Consider the following 15860-nt stretch of genomic DNA (forward strand, 5'->3'; position numbering starts at 1 on the left):
GCATAACACATACACACAGGTACACTCTCCCAGTAGAAATAACAATTTCTATCTTTACACACCATAAATATGACATGGCATATGGTAAGCCATAATTATGACAAATTACATATCGTTGGTGTTGGGTGGAAACCTGTCTAAAATGGTTAGTGTTCAGGAAATATAAAATGCCACAAAAAAAATCACATATGCCACAAAAAATGCCACAAATACCACATAAAAGTCACAAAGAAAATTCCACAAATGGCCAAACAATTTAAAAGCATCCACAAAATTAATAAAAACAAATAGCCGATCTATACAAGCTCACAACGCGCCACAATGCGACACTCGTAGATTGGCTATTCACGCTTGTTTTTGAGTGACATTGTTGTACGACAAAGTTGAAATATGGAGATAAAAGGTTTCTGCCCGACAGGGATGATATCGTCGCTGTCGGGTGGAAACCCGATACTTCAAATTCAAAAGTATCAAAAGTAGCAGATCTACAAGCCCCGAAACACGTCGCGTTTGCAGATCTGCTACTTTTGATGCTTTTGTGTGACGCTGTAGTATGATCAAGTAGGGCGTTAATTTAGGATTAAACACAAAAAGTTAGAATATGGAAATAAGACGTTTCTGCCTGACAGGGATGATATTCTGTGGTAACAGGCTGCTAGAGAAAGCTCTCCTCTGCAACCATTTGGCTGCTTCTCACACAGAATGGAAGAGATGGTATGGTATTATAAGGCAGGCCAAGCCCTGGAGACAAGCTAATTGGGGCAATGCAGAAATCTAGGGAGGGCATCTCAAACTCTTCAGCTCAAGACCCCAGAAAATGATACATTTGGTGTCTAACCCCTGGGACCCAAACTAAAAAAATGAATGCAGTACATTATGAATGAACCACTTAAAAGGGATATTTCACTTTTCAAACATGTTTGTCATTGGGTCATTTTAACGTCTACTCTGGCTTTTGTGAGGACCCCAAACAGTTTTTTAAGTTGCTTGATTCAGTATTCAGATATTTGATATTCATTTTATCAGACATGCCCCCTCTTCCTATACAAACCCATTGTAACTTCATTTAAAACACCCGTCCTGGGTAATGCTGACTGTTATTGTCCTTCTAATAATTTATTGTGTTTTACTTTTTTTCATTTATAAAAAAGAAAATAAATTTGGAAAATGAAAAGAATTTAATCAAATTAATAAAATGAATGAAAAAAAGTAAATGAAAAAACACGACCACCCTCACGCATTAGAATACAACAATATCAGTCACCAGAACCAAGAACGGGTGTTTTCAATGAATCTGTCATGGTTAAATGATAAAATGAATATCAAATATCTAAATACTGAATCAAGAAACGTAATAACTGTCTGGGGTGCTCACAAAAGACAGAGTAGACTTTAAAATGACCCCAAACATGTTTGAAAGTGAAATACCCATTTAAGCGCCATTTCAATAGTGGAAACATATAGCCAATCTTTATGGAATTAGATTTCTGAAATTATTTGACTTTTTCTTTAGGTTCTTAAAAATCTATCTATCCATCTATCGATCATCTATCTGTCTATCTACCTATCTATACATACGCTATCTATCTATCTAAATCATCTATCTATCTATCTTTGTCGCAAACATAAAAAAGGGACATTTAATCATGACCCATTAAAATGGTTAGGCTAGATGACCAAAACATGTTTTGGTGTCACTTAAACGCTGGTTTAAGTGACACAATGTAGGGAGGCGAGAAGGGGAGAAATGGAGTGTAAGTGTCTCCATGACAGTGGGGAGTATAAACACAATGAGGTCCTGCACAGAGCTAAACTGCACACTACTAGTTGCCTGGCAACCACTGACATTAGAAAATATTAATAAATAAATGAGTCGCTATGTAACTCCGTTTAACTCCGTAGAGACAGGAGAGCATCAGCCATTTTTCATTACGGGGCTTTCAAAACATTTCGTCTGTCGGAATTGGAAACCTCATTATGTCTAAAGCTGCTTAAAATGAACAGGGCCTACATGTGGCAGTAAGTATTTACCTCATTGAGGTAAATACGTCGGAAAATAAGTTGAATGGATCAAATAAGTCACGGATGGCAGTAGCCAATGTCTATCTGCTGTTGTTGCCATGTTCGTGTGTTGGTTATCTACTGTATAATGAACATGTATTACTTTCCCTGGCACAAAACGGCGGATGAATAGCGATAAAAACTAAACAAAAATATCTGTATTGGCTATCGGCCAAATTATTATTTAAAACATCGGTATTGTTATCAGCCCGGCATTTCCATATGGGTGCATCCCTTACAAACGTTAATGGGAAACTGCACATGGAACATGGAAAAAGAGTGGAGAAGAAAAACATGGACAGCAAACAGAAAAGATGCATTCAAGTAAAGGAAAACAACAACCAAATGAGCAAAGGAAAAAACTAAAGAAAAACGTATGGCAATTCATTTCTTTCTCTTTTTTATTATAATTCTGTACGAGTGCAGCAATGCGTGACAGAGACGTAACCCAAAATAGTGTCAATAATAAAAACAAGATGGAAGCCGAGGCAACAACAACAACAACAACACGGATGGCAGGCAGTGGTTAACTTGTGAGGCGAGACGGTTGCTTTGTGTTCGGGACGGGACAGCCTTTTAATCCGGCAGGTAGGGTCACCTGTGGCTCTCCTCCGGGGGCAGGAGTGGTGCTGGGTGGGACGGGGGTGGGGGCCGGACAGTTTCAGAGCGCTCCTCCTGGACGGGGAGCGAGTCTGAAGAACCTCTGCTTTTTTAGTCAGCTCCGTCTTCTTTATCACAGCTAGAAGAGGGAGAAGGGGGGGGGGGTAGATTGGGGGGATAGATTTGGCACAGATTTGTATTGCCCCCATATCCCAGCAGGAACAATATATTAATGGAATACTGGTTTCGAATGGTATAATATTTTTTAGATCGAGACCCAAAAGATACATTTTGTGTCTCCTAAACGTACACGGTATTGTCTATAAGTTAAAAACAATTTCAATAGAAACTAGACGCGTCGCAATTGGCAATTGCAAAGTGTGGTTGCGCCGACGCCGGTCCGACTATCATAATTTCGTTTGGACAGGTTTTTCGCAGGGGTCCATAGATCACGTGTACCGATTTGTGTGAGATTTGGAAAAAAATTGTAGGAAAAGGAGCAAAAAGTGTGTTTTGAAGAAAATTCAAAATGGCGGAAAATCTATCCTGACGCAAATGGGCGTGGCCTATATGGGGAGCTGCGTAATTGCGTAATGACCCAAGGAATCTAGGGAAAAAGACATTTTGATTTTACGTCCTACGGTTCAAGAGTTATAGGCCAAAAGGTAAAGTGGGCTGTTATAGCGCCACCATGTGGCCGACTGGTGTGATTCTTTTCATAATAATTTCGCAAAAAACTATTAACCTCCCCTCCAAATCTTGTAACTGTAGCCCTTACGGTTTCCGAGAAAAAAATAGTTGAATGGGAGTTTTTGCAATTCCCATTAAAGTGGATGGGGAAATTTAATGCAGAAATAAATCAATATCAAAAAATCTATCCTGACGCAAATGGGCGTGGCCTATATGGGGAGATGCGTAGTGACCCAAGGAATCCAGGTGAAAAGAAATTTTGATTTTCGGACCTACGGTTCAAGAGTTACAGGCCAAAACGTAAAGGGGGCTGTTATAGCGCCACCATGAGGCCGAATGGTGTGATATTTTTTTCAATAATTTCGGACAATATTATGAATTATCCCTCCAAATCTGATAACTCTAGCTCTTACGGTTTCTGAGAAAAAAATACTTGAATTTGAGTTTTTTCACTTTTCCATTAAAGTGGATGGGGACATTTAATGGCACTAATAAATTAATATCAATTAAACTATTCAACCAATCTCTTAGCCCTATACACGCGCACGATTCCCGATTTAGACGGTCATTTTGACATATGGCACAACATTGGGGGATAAAAACTGTGGGAGGAGATGCGGTTTGAAAAAAGTTTATCTATAAAGAAAGAATAAAGTGTATAGAGTACTATAGTCTGGTTGCCCTGTTGGGCAACCACACTAATAATGATACGAAGTCACAAAAGAGAGACAGTAGCTGTGAGTGAACCTTTTTTCTTCTTGGTCTCCTCTCTGGGGATGTAGACGGGTTCTTTGCGGACGGGCCTGCGTTCTGGCGTGGAGATGCGACCCTTGACCCTGCCGCCTTTAGCCTTGATGGGCTTAACGGGCTTGTCCTGCAGCAGGAGCTTCTGCTGCTTCTCCTGGGACGCAGCAGCGGGCTTCTTGGCCGGGCTATCCACCTTGAGTCCTGGCAGGGACTCAATCTGCTCCGTGGCCATGCTCTTATCGTCATCTGTGGAGAGGGAAGGGTGAAGGTGAATGATGCTACGTATGACTTACGGATGGATCTAAATTAAATACATTTAAATTAAATTACATTAGATTAAATGCGTACAAAACAGTGATACAATGTTCCAAGGATTAAAGGAGTGGTTCACACAAGAAATCCCTTTTTTTTACCTACCCGGTGGTGTCTTTGACTAGCGGAGAGTTTTAGTTTGTAAAACATTCCTTAACGGTGAATCCAAAAATTAAGCCTGGGCGCTGGTGTGCATGTGAATAAGCTCCGGTTGAACCCTACGGGCACGCCCATGCACGTTCTTTGCTCGTGCATGATCTGGTTTAGCACGGAAGTGTTTTAAAGTAATTTTTTTTCTTTAGTGATATTTCGGTAACAGTTGTATCAGTAACAGTAACATCTCAGTGGACGGTAGAAGATAATCTAAATGATAATATGAGCGTGTTTTGGACTTAATGGACAGATTTTTATATAGTTTTGCTGTTCGGGTCTCAGATTAATTCAATTCCATTCAAGTTTTTTCGAAATTTTGGGATTCTGGATTCACGGTTAAGGAATGTTTTAAAACTCTCCGCGAGTCAAAGACACTACCGGGTAGTTAAACGATATAAATAAAGAGATTTGTGTGAACCATTCCTTTAACTACTTAAACCCCAGCATCCGTATTGCGGGGAAAGCTTTTGCAGAAAATAGCCGATAGGCAAGCTTACAACGTGTATTTTCAGGTTATAGAAGGTTCTGGGTTACCCTTCATAGTCAAAAAGAGCCAATAGACATTATTTCCTTACCCATCAAGCTGTTTGTCGATGACTGGAGCCTAAGATAGGGTTGGAGGGAGGAGGAATAAAACAAAAAAATGCAAAGTAGAAAGGAACAGACAAACAGATCTCACCTTGAGTGTCGATCCATGAGCTGTCCAGAATGGAGTCATCCATGGTGGTTTCGTCCCTATCGTAGCTCTCCGTCTGTCCCTCTGTCTCTGTGGTTGGGGCCTCCTTCTCTGGGGATGCGGGAGTCTCCTCCGGAGCTTCCGGTACATCGGACACCTCCTCAAGGCTGGCGGCCTCCATCTCGGCCTCCTGCGCCTGCTCTACAGACTCCTCCTCCTCCTCCTCCTCTCCCTCCTCTTTCCCGACAGCGGCCTGGCGGGCCTCGGTGTCGGGCGTTGGCGCGGAGAAGCGAACGCTGTGTCCGCCGGGCTCCTCTCCCTCGTCGATGGTTTGCACCACAGTGATGAAGTCATCTTCCACGGTCACGACCGACTCGATGGCGGCGTGGCTCTCGGGGACATCCTTGACCGCCGCTCCGGCCCCGTTGTCGGCATCGTTGTCTTCCTCATCTTCCTCCTTCACAGCTTTTCCCTCCTTCTCCACCGTAATAGGTTTTTCAGCTTCTTTCTCCGCAGGCTTCACCACTGCCATGTCCTTGGTTATCTCAACAGCTCCAACCGGCTCTACCACCTGCTTGGCTTTCTCTTTCTCTTCCCTTTCTTTGTCCTCTTTCTCTTCCCTTTCTTTCTCCTCTTTCTCCTCCCTCTCTTTGTCCTGCTTCTCCCTCTGCTCTTTCAGTGCCTTCTCTTTTTCTTCCCTTTCCTTCTCCTCTCGCTCCACCTTCTCCCTCTCCTCTCTCTGCTTGAGCTCGGTCTCTGCCCTCTCCTTCATCTCCATCTCTAGCTTCTCTCTCTCTGCCTTCTCTTTCAGCTCTCTCTCCAGTTGTTCCTTCTCCTCCCGCTCTTTCTTCTCTCTCTCCTCTTTCTGCGTCTTTTCCTGCTCCTCTTTCTCCCTCTGCTCCTTTTCCTCCTTCTCTTTTGTTTCCCTCTCTTTCCTCTCCGCCTCCTCCTTGTCTTTGTCCACCCTCTCTGGTCCAAACACAGGTGAAGCCGCCCTTTTGGGCGACCCGTAAGCCTCATACTGCTTCAGCTTGGCCGGGGAGAGCACCGGCGAGAGCAGCTTGTCGTCATCGATGATGCTCTCCACGGAGGAGGCCGGTGATGGCTTCAGGGGACGTGCGATGCGGTCCTTCGCCATGCCGGTCAGTTGGTACACGTCCTCTGCGTCCACCTCCTCATACGCCTCCTGGTGCACCAGCTTGACCTTCTCCCTCAGCTCCCGCAGCTCCCTCTCCTCCTCCATGCTCAGGGGCCGGGACTCCATTTCCAGCTTGCGGATTTTCCTCTCGAAGTCGGCAATCTCGCTCTCTGACACCGTCCCGTCCCCGCTGGCCTGCCGCTCGGTCTCGCTGAGTGATCTCTCGCTTAACTCCAGAGTAACTGTGACAGTTGGTGTCACAAACTCGGCTGGCTGGCCGGGTGGTGTCTCATCCATAGCAGGCTTACTTTTTTCTTCAGCAGAATCTTTCCTCTCTGCTTCTTTTTGGTCTTTCTCTTTGGTAACATCATCAGTTCCTGTTGACTGGATCTCATCTTCCGATGAGTCTCTGACTGCCAATTTCCTGGCCTGTTCGGCTACCCTCGCCTCGAGGACAGAGGGGGTGAAGACCTGTGCAGAAGTGTCCGAGGGGCTTAGGACATCTGCAGGGGAAGGCATGGGCCCTGAATACTCACTAAACACACAGTATCCCATGTCTTCCGTCTGGCTTTCACTCTTAATGGCTGCAGATTCTCCTGAAACCAAACTGGCCATTGGGTCAGTAAAGACCTGGGCATCAGTGGGGATATCGGAGGGAACTGATTTCCTTTGAATAATCTCCGGGTCAGTGTTCTCTGAAGCCAGTCTCGACCGGGTTCCGGCAAGGTCCAACATCTCAGGCAGGTCCGGGGCCATCACCGTGCCATTTTTGTATGTATACTTAGGAGGATGAGCGTATTCAGGGGACTCTGATGGTGGGCTGGCTTTGGTAGCGGGAGGGGATGATGAGTCAGAGGTGATGGAGGTGATGGAGGCTGCAGTCTCCAAGATCAGGGGAGGAAAGGGTGGAGGCTTCTCAACAGATGGGGTGGTGATTGGGAGGTAGTCTGCTGACTCATCCAGACTTCCACTGGTATAGGACATAATGTCTGTAGCAAGTGGGGTGAAGTTCCTACTAGGTCTGCTTTGATCCACTGCTCCGATGGTGATGTTGAGTGAGTAACTTCTCTGCTCAAGGGCCAATTTTCCTGGAGAAAGCCTGCATTCGTTGCTCCTATCAGGAACTATGAACACTCTGGGGTCTTCTGCTGGACTTTTCTTAGTCTCTGGTTTGTCCTGGGCCTGAGCCAGGGTACTGTAACTAATTTCTTGCGGTGAGGGAACAACTGCAGTCTTATCTCCAGCTGTGCTTAGTTCATAATAACCTTCACCTGCCCTAGGCTGTGGAGCCTCTTCCACCTCCAAGGTGGACGTTTCAAAATACGCCGACATGCCCGATTTGTCTCCCGCGTCTCTCGAATCTCCTCCTTGGACTTTGACGTCCATCGGACAGAAGTCAGGCTGAGCGGCGATGCTGCTGAACTCGATAACTTCCACTGAAGGCTGCTTCTCAGACACTGTGATGGGTTCTCCATACGAAGGCTGAAGTGTGTGTGAACTGCCAGGTTCTTTGGACTGGTTCTCAAGATTCGGCGGAACAAAGGAGGGCATGTCCATCGTTGGGCTCTCTGGTACGACCCGCTCACCGGCAAAGAAACCCTGCATCTGGGGTTCAAACGGCTCCTCTGGACGCTTCTCCGATCCAATGCTGTCAGGGCTCATGGAACCACTCCTCTCGCTGCCAGGCTTGTCCGTGTCCATCTTCAAAGCTGAAAACACATCTTTAAGTTGGCTGTTTTTATCACCACAGAGGAACTGTACGTCACTTGTGTCATGCTGCAGGCGAGATAAACGTTAGCCGAGGACTAAGAAAGCCATCGTCACGGACACAGGCAAAGCTTTTCCTCAGAAACTTACAGCACAATGACACGGCCATCACTGGAGGACAACGGCGATATCATGAGGTCCACCGACTCAGATGTGCATGACAATGGCATGGAATGATGTCACAGAACAGGAATGATGTCACAGAACTGGAATGGAGCTGTGGTATAGATGAGTAGAAACCAAGCAGTGACAAATGGGACCACGTTATCCACGTGAGCATTTCAAGACGTCTGATATAGATGAATATAGCATTTCTGTCATTCTTTCACAATACACTGAAAACTTCCATGAATTTACAGGTTTAAAAGTTTGTCACAGTAATTTAACATATTACTAAAATTATCTTTTTCTTCTTTTTCTATACTTCAAAACAAAAAGAGCAACTCAATGTATTGAATGACAGAGAGATGCCATATGTACAAAAATACAAAATAATAAACAAAACAAAAAAAATGGGAATTGTGTTATAAAATAAATAGTCAATTTGAAGATGCATGGATTGGTCGTAACATTCGGCAAAACTACAGAGAACATTTACCAGACGAAAATTGTAAACTAACGGTGGTTGACATATGTACAGTATAACCCATTCTCATTTCCTGGGTGTCATATTTTGGAACCAAGTGTCCACATATTGACACAGAAAGGTACCCTTTCACATACCATGTTGACAGACGGAATGTGGTTCAATGCTTAGAATGTTGTGCCCTTTTCTCCCAAATTAATTATTTTGGGACCGATTTGATGTCAACATGTGGCATATACGATACGATTCTGTTCCTCTCGGGACATTTCTCGAACGGCGCTGAGTTCGGGTGAAGCGCACTTCGCAACGTTCGGCACGGCGACTCGCACGCTTGCTCCAACTTTGGCTCAAGTTTGCTTTAGACGGCGAGCCTCTGTCATTTTAACTGTTTTTTTTTTGCAGAGCCGTCAGCCTCTCGTCCGTCTTGGGTTTGAGAACGGCACTTCCGCATTCCTGGAGTGCGGAAGTGACCGGGACGTCAAAATGTTGATTGATGTTTGGTCACATTTGTACCAAGGGTAAGTGTTTGGGGTAAGGATATGGTTAGAGTAGGTGTTTGGGGTAAGGTTACGCTGAATTCACAACAGCTGCAGCAGCATTTCTATCACTGCGTTTTTGAGCGAACCCACCTCATTTGTACACCTAGTCCACGTCTGTTTCAGACAACAGCATGTTGGCTGCCGCTGTGTCATGCGCCAATGAAAAAAGTACAAACTTTTCTCAACGTTGCTAGCTTCACCGTTCACACTGCTGCTGGTGTGAATGCATATTAGGATAAAGGGCTTTGTGGTGGCTTAAATTAGGAGTGCCATGGACCGCGTTGAGTTGATATGGTCTACATTTCATCTGTGTTACACCATGGTAGGCGAAAGGATAACATTGTGGACTCCAAAAGTATTTCGCAAACCATGAAAATATGACACATACAGTAGGCAATGAGAATGGGCTGGCAGTTACATGCAGTAATGATTTATAGTCCTGTATGAATCATATCATAATTAATCCAAATTTATGCTCCATTGTGCGACGGTGTCGCGCCAAAAAATGCCGACATACAAGCTCAAATCGCGTTGTGGCCGCGACGCATTGCGAGCTTGCATGTCGGCGAAGCTCGTGCCACACCGTCATGCGACCAAGTACGAGTCTGGCTTTAGACTGGTGCGGCGGCACTGAGCAATGGATATACCAATGGTGATATACCAATGAAGCCTGTATAGCATCGGTGGGGGGAAAAAAGCATCGTTATCTTTAGCAACACTTTCACTTCATTGCAACAAATACAGCCGGCCCCAAAACCACCGCAGCAGCAGCTAGGAACGGGACACGGAAGCGCAAAGAAACCAACGCAACATAAAGGGAAAAACTTCAAAAGAAACGTTGCTCCTTTCACCAACAAGCCTGTGTTGCCTTGCAGCCTCAGCAGAGCATAGGGAGGAGACTGTTTTGCCATTCCACCTGGATTATAACGCTGATGCTACAGTTACGTGCTTTATGGCTTCCTCCGAATACTGTAGATGTCTGATGCTCTAGCTCATTACTTAAACTGTACGGTATACCAGTAGTGGAAAGGAACATTTACTCAAGTACTGTACTTAAGTACGATTTTGCTGTATTTTTAGTTTACTTCAGTACTTTCTTTTTGTATTGTATTGTACTTTTTACTCCACTGCAATTGTCTGACAGCTATAGTTGCAAGTTACTTTGCAGATACATACATTATTACATTATTAATATAAAACATATGTTAACCACATATGCCCTATTTTATACTTGATCTAAGCTCGCAACTTGTCACATCGCAGCACACTGCAAGCTTGTAGATCTGCTATTTTGGTATTGTAAGCATATTTTTATGCCAATACTTTTGTACTTTTACTCAAGTAAAACATTTTGAAAACAGGAATTTTACTGTACTTGTAACGGTATTTCAACATTTTGGTATTGATACTTTTATCCAAGTAAAACAATAAGGAGTAGTTCTTCCACCACTGCTGTATACAGTGCAGTTACATGCAGGCAGGGAGAGCAGAGGGCCGGACGCACCTTGGTCAGGGCTTTCCCCACCCTCTGCCACCTCCTCCTCTTTCTCCTTCTCCACCTCCTCCTCTGTCTCCATTGGACTGTCTGTGGCAGCACTAGCCACCTGGGCCTCCAGCTGCTCCACCACCGGAGCCTGGGCCTCGCCTAGGGACTGTGCCTGCTCTAAGGGCTCGGCCGGGGGGCTGATGTCCAACAACTCAGGTTCGTCCTCCCCGCTCCACTGTGGCTCGTCAAGAGCCGCCTCGGATTCGGCGGCCTCTGCACTCTCTTCCTCCTCCTCCTCCTCCACCTCCGTGTCGTAGTCGGCTGTAAGAGCCTCGATGGTCTCTTCTTCTCATAAACAAGGAGGGGAAGGGAGGGGGGGATGGTAGAGGCGGACACGTCAAGACTTACGGGCAACACAGACTTGGGTTACATGGGAACACACAGTTTTGTACCGTGGGACAACTTTCAGCTCTGGGGAGGAAGAAAGGTGGTGGCGTACATTGTTGGGGCGTTTCGACAGACAAAGGGTATACACCACAGATGTACAATATGCCGTGTGCGAGGTACGTGGTGCTTCATCTCAGCGTTGTGCCTTTTTGTTATGTTGCTGGTAGTTTGCTCGCTGTGCTCATCTTTGATGTGGCTTATGATAAATGCGTGGATGTTGCATTTTTTTATATTACACCGGTCTTGCCACGCATAGAGAGAATATTATTTTTTTGCATTCCACAGTCACTAACCCTGACTTGAATATGAATATTAATTGCAGATGGATTTGCGCAAACAAACCACATGTAAACACAACCTCCATCTCACTTTCGTGCTCATACACACCATGCCTGCACATACTGTAATCTCATCGGCACCATTCAATAACTGTAAAGGAATATTCTAAGATTTACTGAAGTCAGTTTCAAGGAAAATATAAACAGATGATACACTAACACTTTTGTTTGGAAATACGATACATACTCTATCGTCTTGTCGATAAAACGGACTTAAGTGTCAAACACAGTGTTAGGATATTTTGGATTTTACGGCATGATGATCCATCAGGATACAGTAAATCTGATCTGTATCCTTCCTGTGACTGTGATGAAATGCAAAATCTTTAAATCCTGCTTAGGGGTACGGTAGTACTGCTCAGAAGAATTGCAGTTGCCTGTTGCACAACTGAAACATTTTGGTATGCGTGTCCAACAATGTCTGTCATCGATAAACTTTAAAGACGTCATGAAATGGCGTTTTTGCTAAGTTTAGCTTAGAAACAGGGGTGTGGTTTTCTTGGACCAATCACAGTGTCAGTCGATGGTCCCGTTCCCTCCGGGCTATGGCATCTCTGAACTCTACACACTGCACAAAAATATATTTTTACCCAATTTGATCTAATGATAGATATGTTCTCATTATGACCGTGGGTACTGGTATGCTCTTAAAAATAAAATAATCATCACAGCGTCATTCCACGGAAACCCTGCCCTCACAGTCATTGTAGCTTACTCCCCAAACGAAGATGCCAGCATTGACAGTAAAGAACAGTTCTACCACAAGCTCAAGCAGGCAATTGAAAGCGTGAAGCCACACAACTTCCTGGTCATCCTGGGAGACATCAACGCACGTCTCGGACCAGAAGATGCGCTGTTCACTTACAACAAACAGACACATGACAATGGAAAACGCATGTTAGAGATTATGGAGGAACACTGCTGGCCACATCACGATGTTCCAAAAGAAGAAGGGGAAGCTGTGGACATATATGTCACCAGACAACACGGCACACCAGATCGACAACTTCCTTACATGCAGGAAATGGAGGGGGAGTGTCATTAACAGCAATGCATACAGGTCCTTCAGCTCACTCTGCTCAGACCACAGGATCGTCACTGCAACAGTGAGGCTGAGCCTGAGGGCAGCAAGGAAGGAGGGAAGGAAGGAGGAAAGTGAAATACGAATGGAGTCAACTGGCAATGGACCCTCAGCTACAGGAACACTACGCAGTGGAAATCAAGAACAGGTTCCAAGCACTGCAGGAGGAGGGAAGCAGAACAGCCTGCTACCAAAGCTACGCTGAAGCAAACCGACAGGATGCCTCCTGAAAGTTCCCAAAGCAAGGAGGAAAGACAGATGCCTTGACCCTAGAATAATCCACAAAGGCACGGAGGAGATGAGAGCAGCACACAGGGACTATGTTGCTGACCATAAAGGAGACGGTCTGAGGGAGGAATATAAGCGGAAGCGGGAAGAAGGAGGAGCTATACCAAGTGTATGCAACACTAGAACAACAGGAGCTGACCCAAAAGATCAGGGGAATTAAATTGGCGTTAACCAGAAGCATGGTAAGAGCTGGAAGCTCATCAATTACATTTCTGGCAGAAGCTCTTCTCAGTCTTCCAAGATCTGGGGAGAAAGCGCAGAGGAACGAGTTGAAACATGAAACCAGAACTTCAACACTCCTAGGAAATCCTCCTTCAACCAAGGAAGAGGATGATCCGATAGCTCCTGTCTTCCATGACCTTCCCATACCAGACGGACCATTCACCATGGATGAGTACTAGAGGGCCAAGGCTACTATCAAGTGTGCCAAGAGCTGCGGGGAGGATGGAGTGACACCAGAGGTTCTGAAGTATGTGCCCATAGACGAGATGGTGTTAGATTTGATCAACCGAGCACACACGCCTGGCGAACCGCCGAAGCTGTGGCGCATAATGATCATCGTTCTAGTGCCAAAATCAGGCGACCTCACCAAGACGGACGGGGGCATCAGCCTGACTCACAAGTCGCCAAGACAGCTAACAGGATTACCCATCTTAGACCCTCTGCTGACAGAACGGTTTCCACCCAGTGCGAACAGGCGTGCAGATACTGGCCCTTAGGAGGATACCTGAAGGAGTAATAGAGCGGAACCTGTCAGCGGTGATCACCTTCATTGACTTCCAAAAGGCTTTTGACACCATTCACCCGGGGAAACTCACACTCGCCTTGACTTCCTGGTCCCGAGGAAGTCAAGGCGAGTACACTGCATCATGATTACTGACCTCGATTACATTGCCCTAGTCTCGCATACAGCAGAAGAAGTAAGGGAACTACTACTACTGGCAGTAGAAATAGAGTGCAGGAAGATCGGCCTCAAGCTCAATGCCGAGAAAATTAAAGCACTGACAGTTAACACAGAGGGCAAAACCATTGCCACTGCGGACGGGACGTTGCTCAAGGCAGTCGAGGACTTCACATATCTCGGGGCCTGGACTGCTTCAACGGAATAGGACCCGAAGGTCCGGAGGGCACTTGCCTGGAATGCCTTGTATGGGATGAGCAGAGTGTGTAACTCAGACATGGGAGAAGACCTCAAGAGGCAGCTGTTCGTAGCTACAGTGGAGTCAGTACTGCTGTATGGGGCTGAGACAATGCACCCTCACAGCACAACAGGAAAGAGCCCTGGATGGAGTCTACACAAGAATGCTACGAATGGCACTAGATGTCACATGGACGGACCACATCAGAAACGTGGTCCTCTACGGGGACCTACCACGGGTTACAGACAAAGTCAGAGAGAGAAGGATGAGGCTGGTAGGGCACTGTGTCAGGCACCCGGAACTAGAGGCACGCAGACTGACACTATGGGAGCCAACCCAGGGCAAAGCCAGAAAATTGTGAACATTTTATTTTTAATTTCCCCCCCGTCTTTAACAGGAATAAAGCCACTATTAGGTTACTTTTTTTTGTTTTTTGTCAGTGGTCATTACTTTTTGAATGTTATACATTAGGGATGTAACAATATCATTGTTGTTATCGCGATATTGCAATAACATAAATGTCTCGATATTATCGCAGGCCTGTGACGACATCTGCCATAGGTATTCAGGAAGAAAAGTGTATTGCTTTGTTTGAACAGCAGCGGAGCAATGAGACTGAAACAGCCTGCCTCTGCTTTGTAGCGACTCTCTAGCTTCCTGGTTGTTTAGCTAAACGTATAATATTACTGTATTTGGCCATAAGATCATGTCTTCACATTTCAACAGTCAGACTCTGTCTAAATAAGAGGAGGCAATTATGTATTTATCAAAATGTAAATTTAATATTGCAAGGGCGGCAAGAGGGCTTTAGGTGTGCAACGTTGATGATACTGTACGGTATGTGACTGTGTGCGTCTGTGTGTGCGGGAGCGTGCGTGCGTGCGTGTGGAGCTGAAAGTCTTCCTTTAGTTTCACAGTGAGTGTGTAAGAGTATAGTAGGCTAGTTAAGGATGGATAGTGAGGTTAATATGACAGGGTGGGTGTAATAAGGAATGGGGGGGTGGGTGGGGGGGTCAGGGTTATGATGGCTCCCAAACACAACACTGGGGAGATGATGATGACGGGGGCGGGGCACAAAGGAACATGTACATGGATGTAATAATCCATGCACAACAACAGTCTCTGTGTCTGCAGTGAAAGCCATTGGGACCAACCACCACAAGTCCCCTACCAAGATCCATTCACTCTAAAGCAGTGGTTCTCAAAAATGGGGTCCTGGGACCCCAAGGGGTACTGAAGCATAGCATAGGGTTCCTATTTTATACTTCAGCTATTCAAAAGTAGCCAACTACCTTGATCGTCTATTTTTGTGGAATTGCAAAAAATCTTCAGACAAGGGTGTACCACAAACGGATTGAACAAAATGAATCTCTTATAGGGGTTGGGGGGGGGGGGGCAGAATCTTTTCAGATGGTGGTCCACTGCCAAATACGTATACATTTGGGGGACCTAAAAATGTTTGAGAACCACTGCTCTAAAGCGCGACAGAATGTCTCGTCATGTGAACATGATAAATCCAAAGACAACATTGGTAAATATCGCAATAAAGATAGATTTTACAGATATGTTCAGGACTTTAAAAGGGTGGAAACTGCAGGCACCAAATGGCTTTGGTTGACGTAAAAGGAGAAAATAAACGTGACAAACAAATATGAAAGCGCTCGGAATTCTCAGCAAAAGAAAACACGTTGCATGGACACATACAAACATACACACACAAAAAACGGACCGACTGACAACAGAGCAACAGACAGACAGACAGACGGACGGACGGACGGACGGACGGACGGATGGGCGGACGGACGGACGGAC

The 15860-nt window shown here is 45.4% G+C and overlaps 2 protein-coding genes across 2 annotated transcripts in view; both read right to left on the reverse strand.

Moving 5' to 3' along the window:
* Positions 1-15860, reverse strand: part of map2 (microtubule-associated protein 2) — a gene marked incomplete at its 3' end in the record, with an annotated part of 94577 nt that overhangs the window by 22825 nt on the left and 55892 nt on the right. The window contains 4 exon segments of the mRNA XM_084084275.1: positions 2660-2800; positions 4099-4344; positions 5243-8086; positions 10774-11103. Coding sequence (XP_083940401.1) covers positions 2660-2800; positions 4099-4344; positions 5243-8086; positions 10774-11103 — 3561 coding nt within the window.
* LOC311065227 (mast cell protease 4-like) overlaps positions 1-15860 on the reverse strand; it is a 147359-nt gene that overhangs the window by 2214 nt on the left and 129285 nt on the right. The gene's annotated exons all lie outside the window — the stretch shown is intronic.

The sequence above is a fragment of the Gymnoscopelus microlampas genome (assembly GCF_963454915.1).
Source record: "Gymnoscopelus microlampas genome assembly, chromosome: 17".
Lineage (NCBI taxonomy): Eukaryota > Metazoa > Chordata > Actinopteri > Myctophiformes > Myctophidae > Gymnoscopelus > Gymnoscopelus microlampas.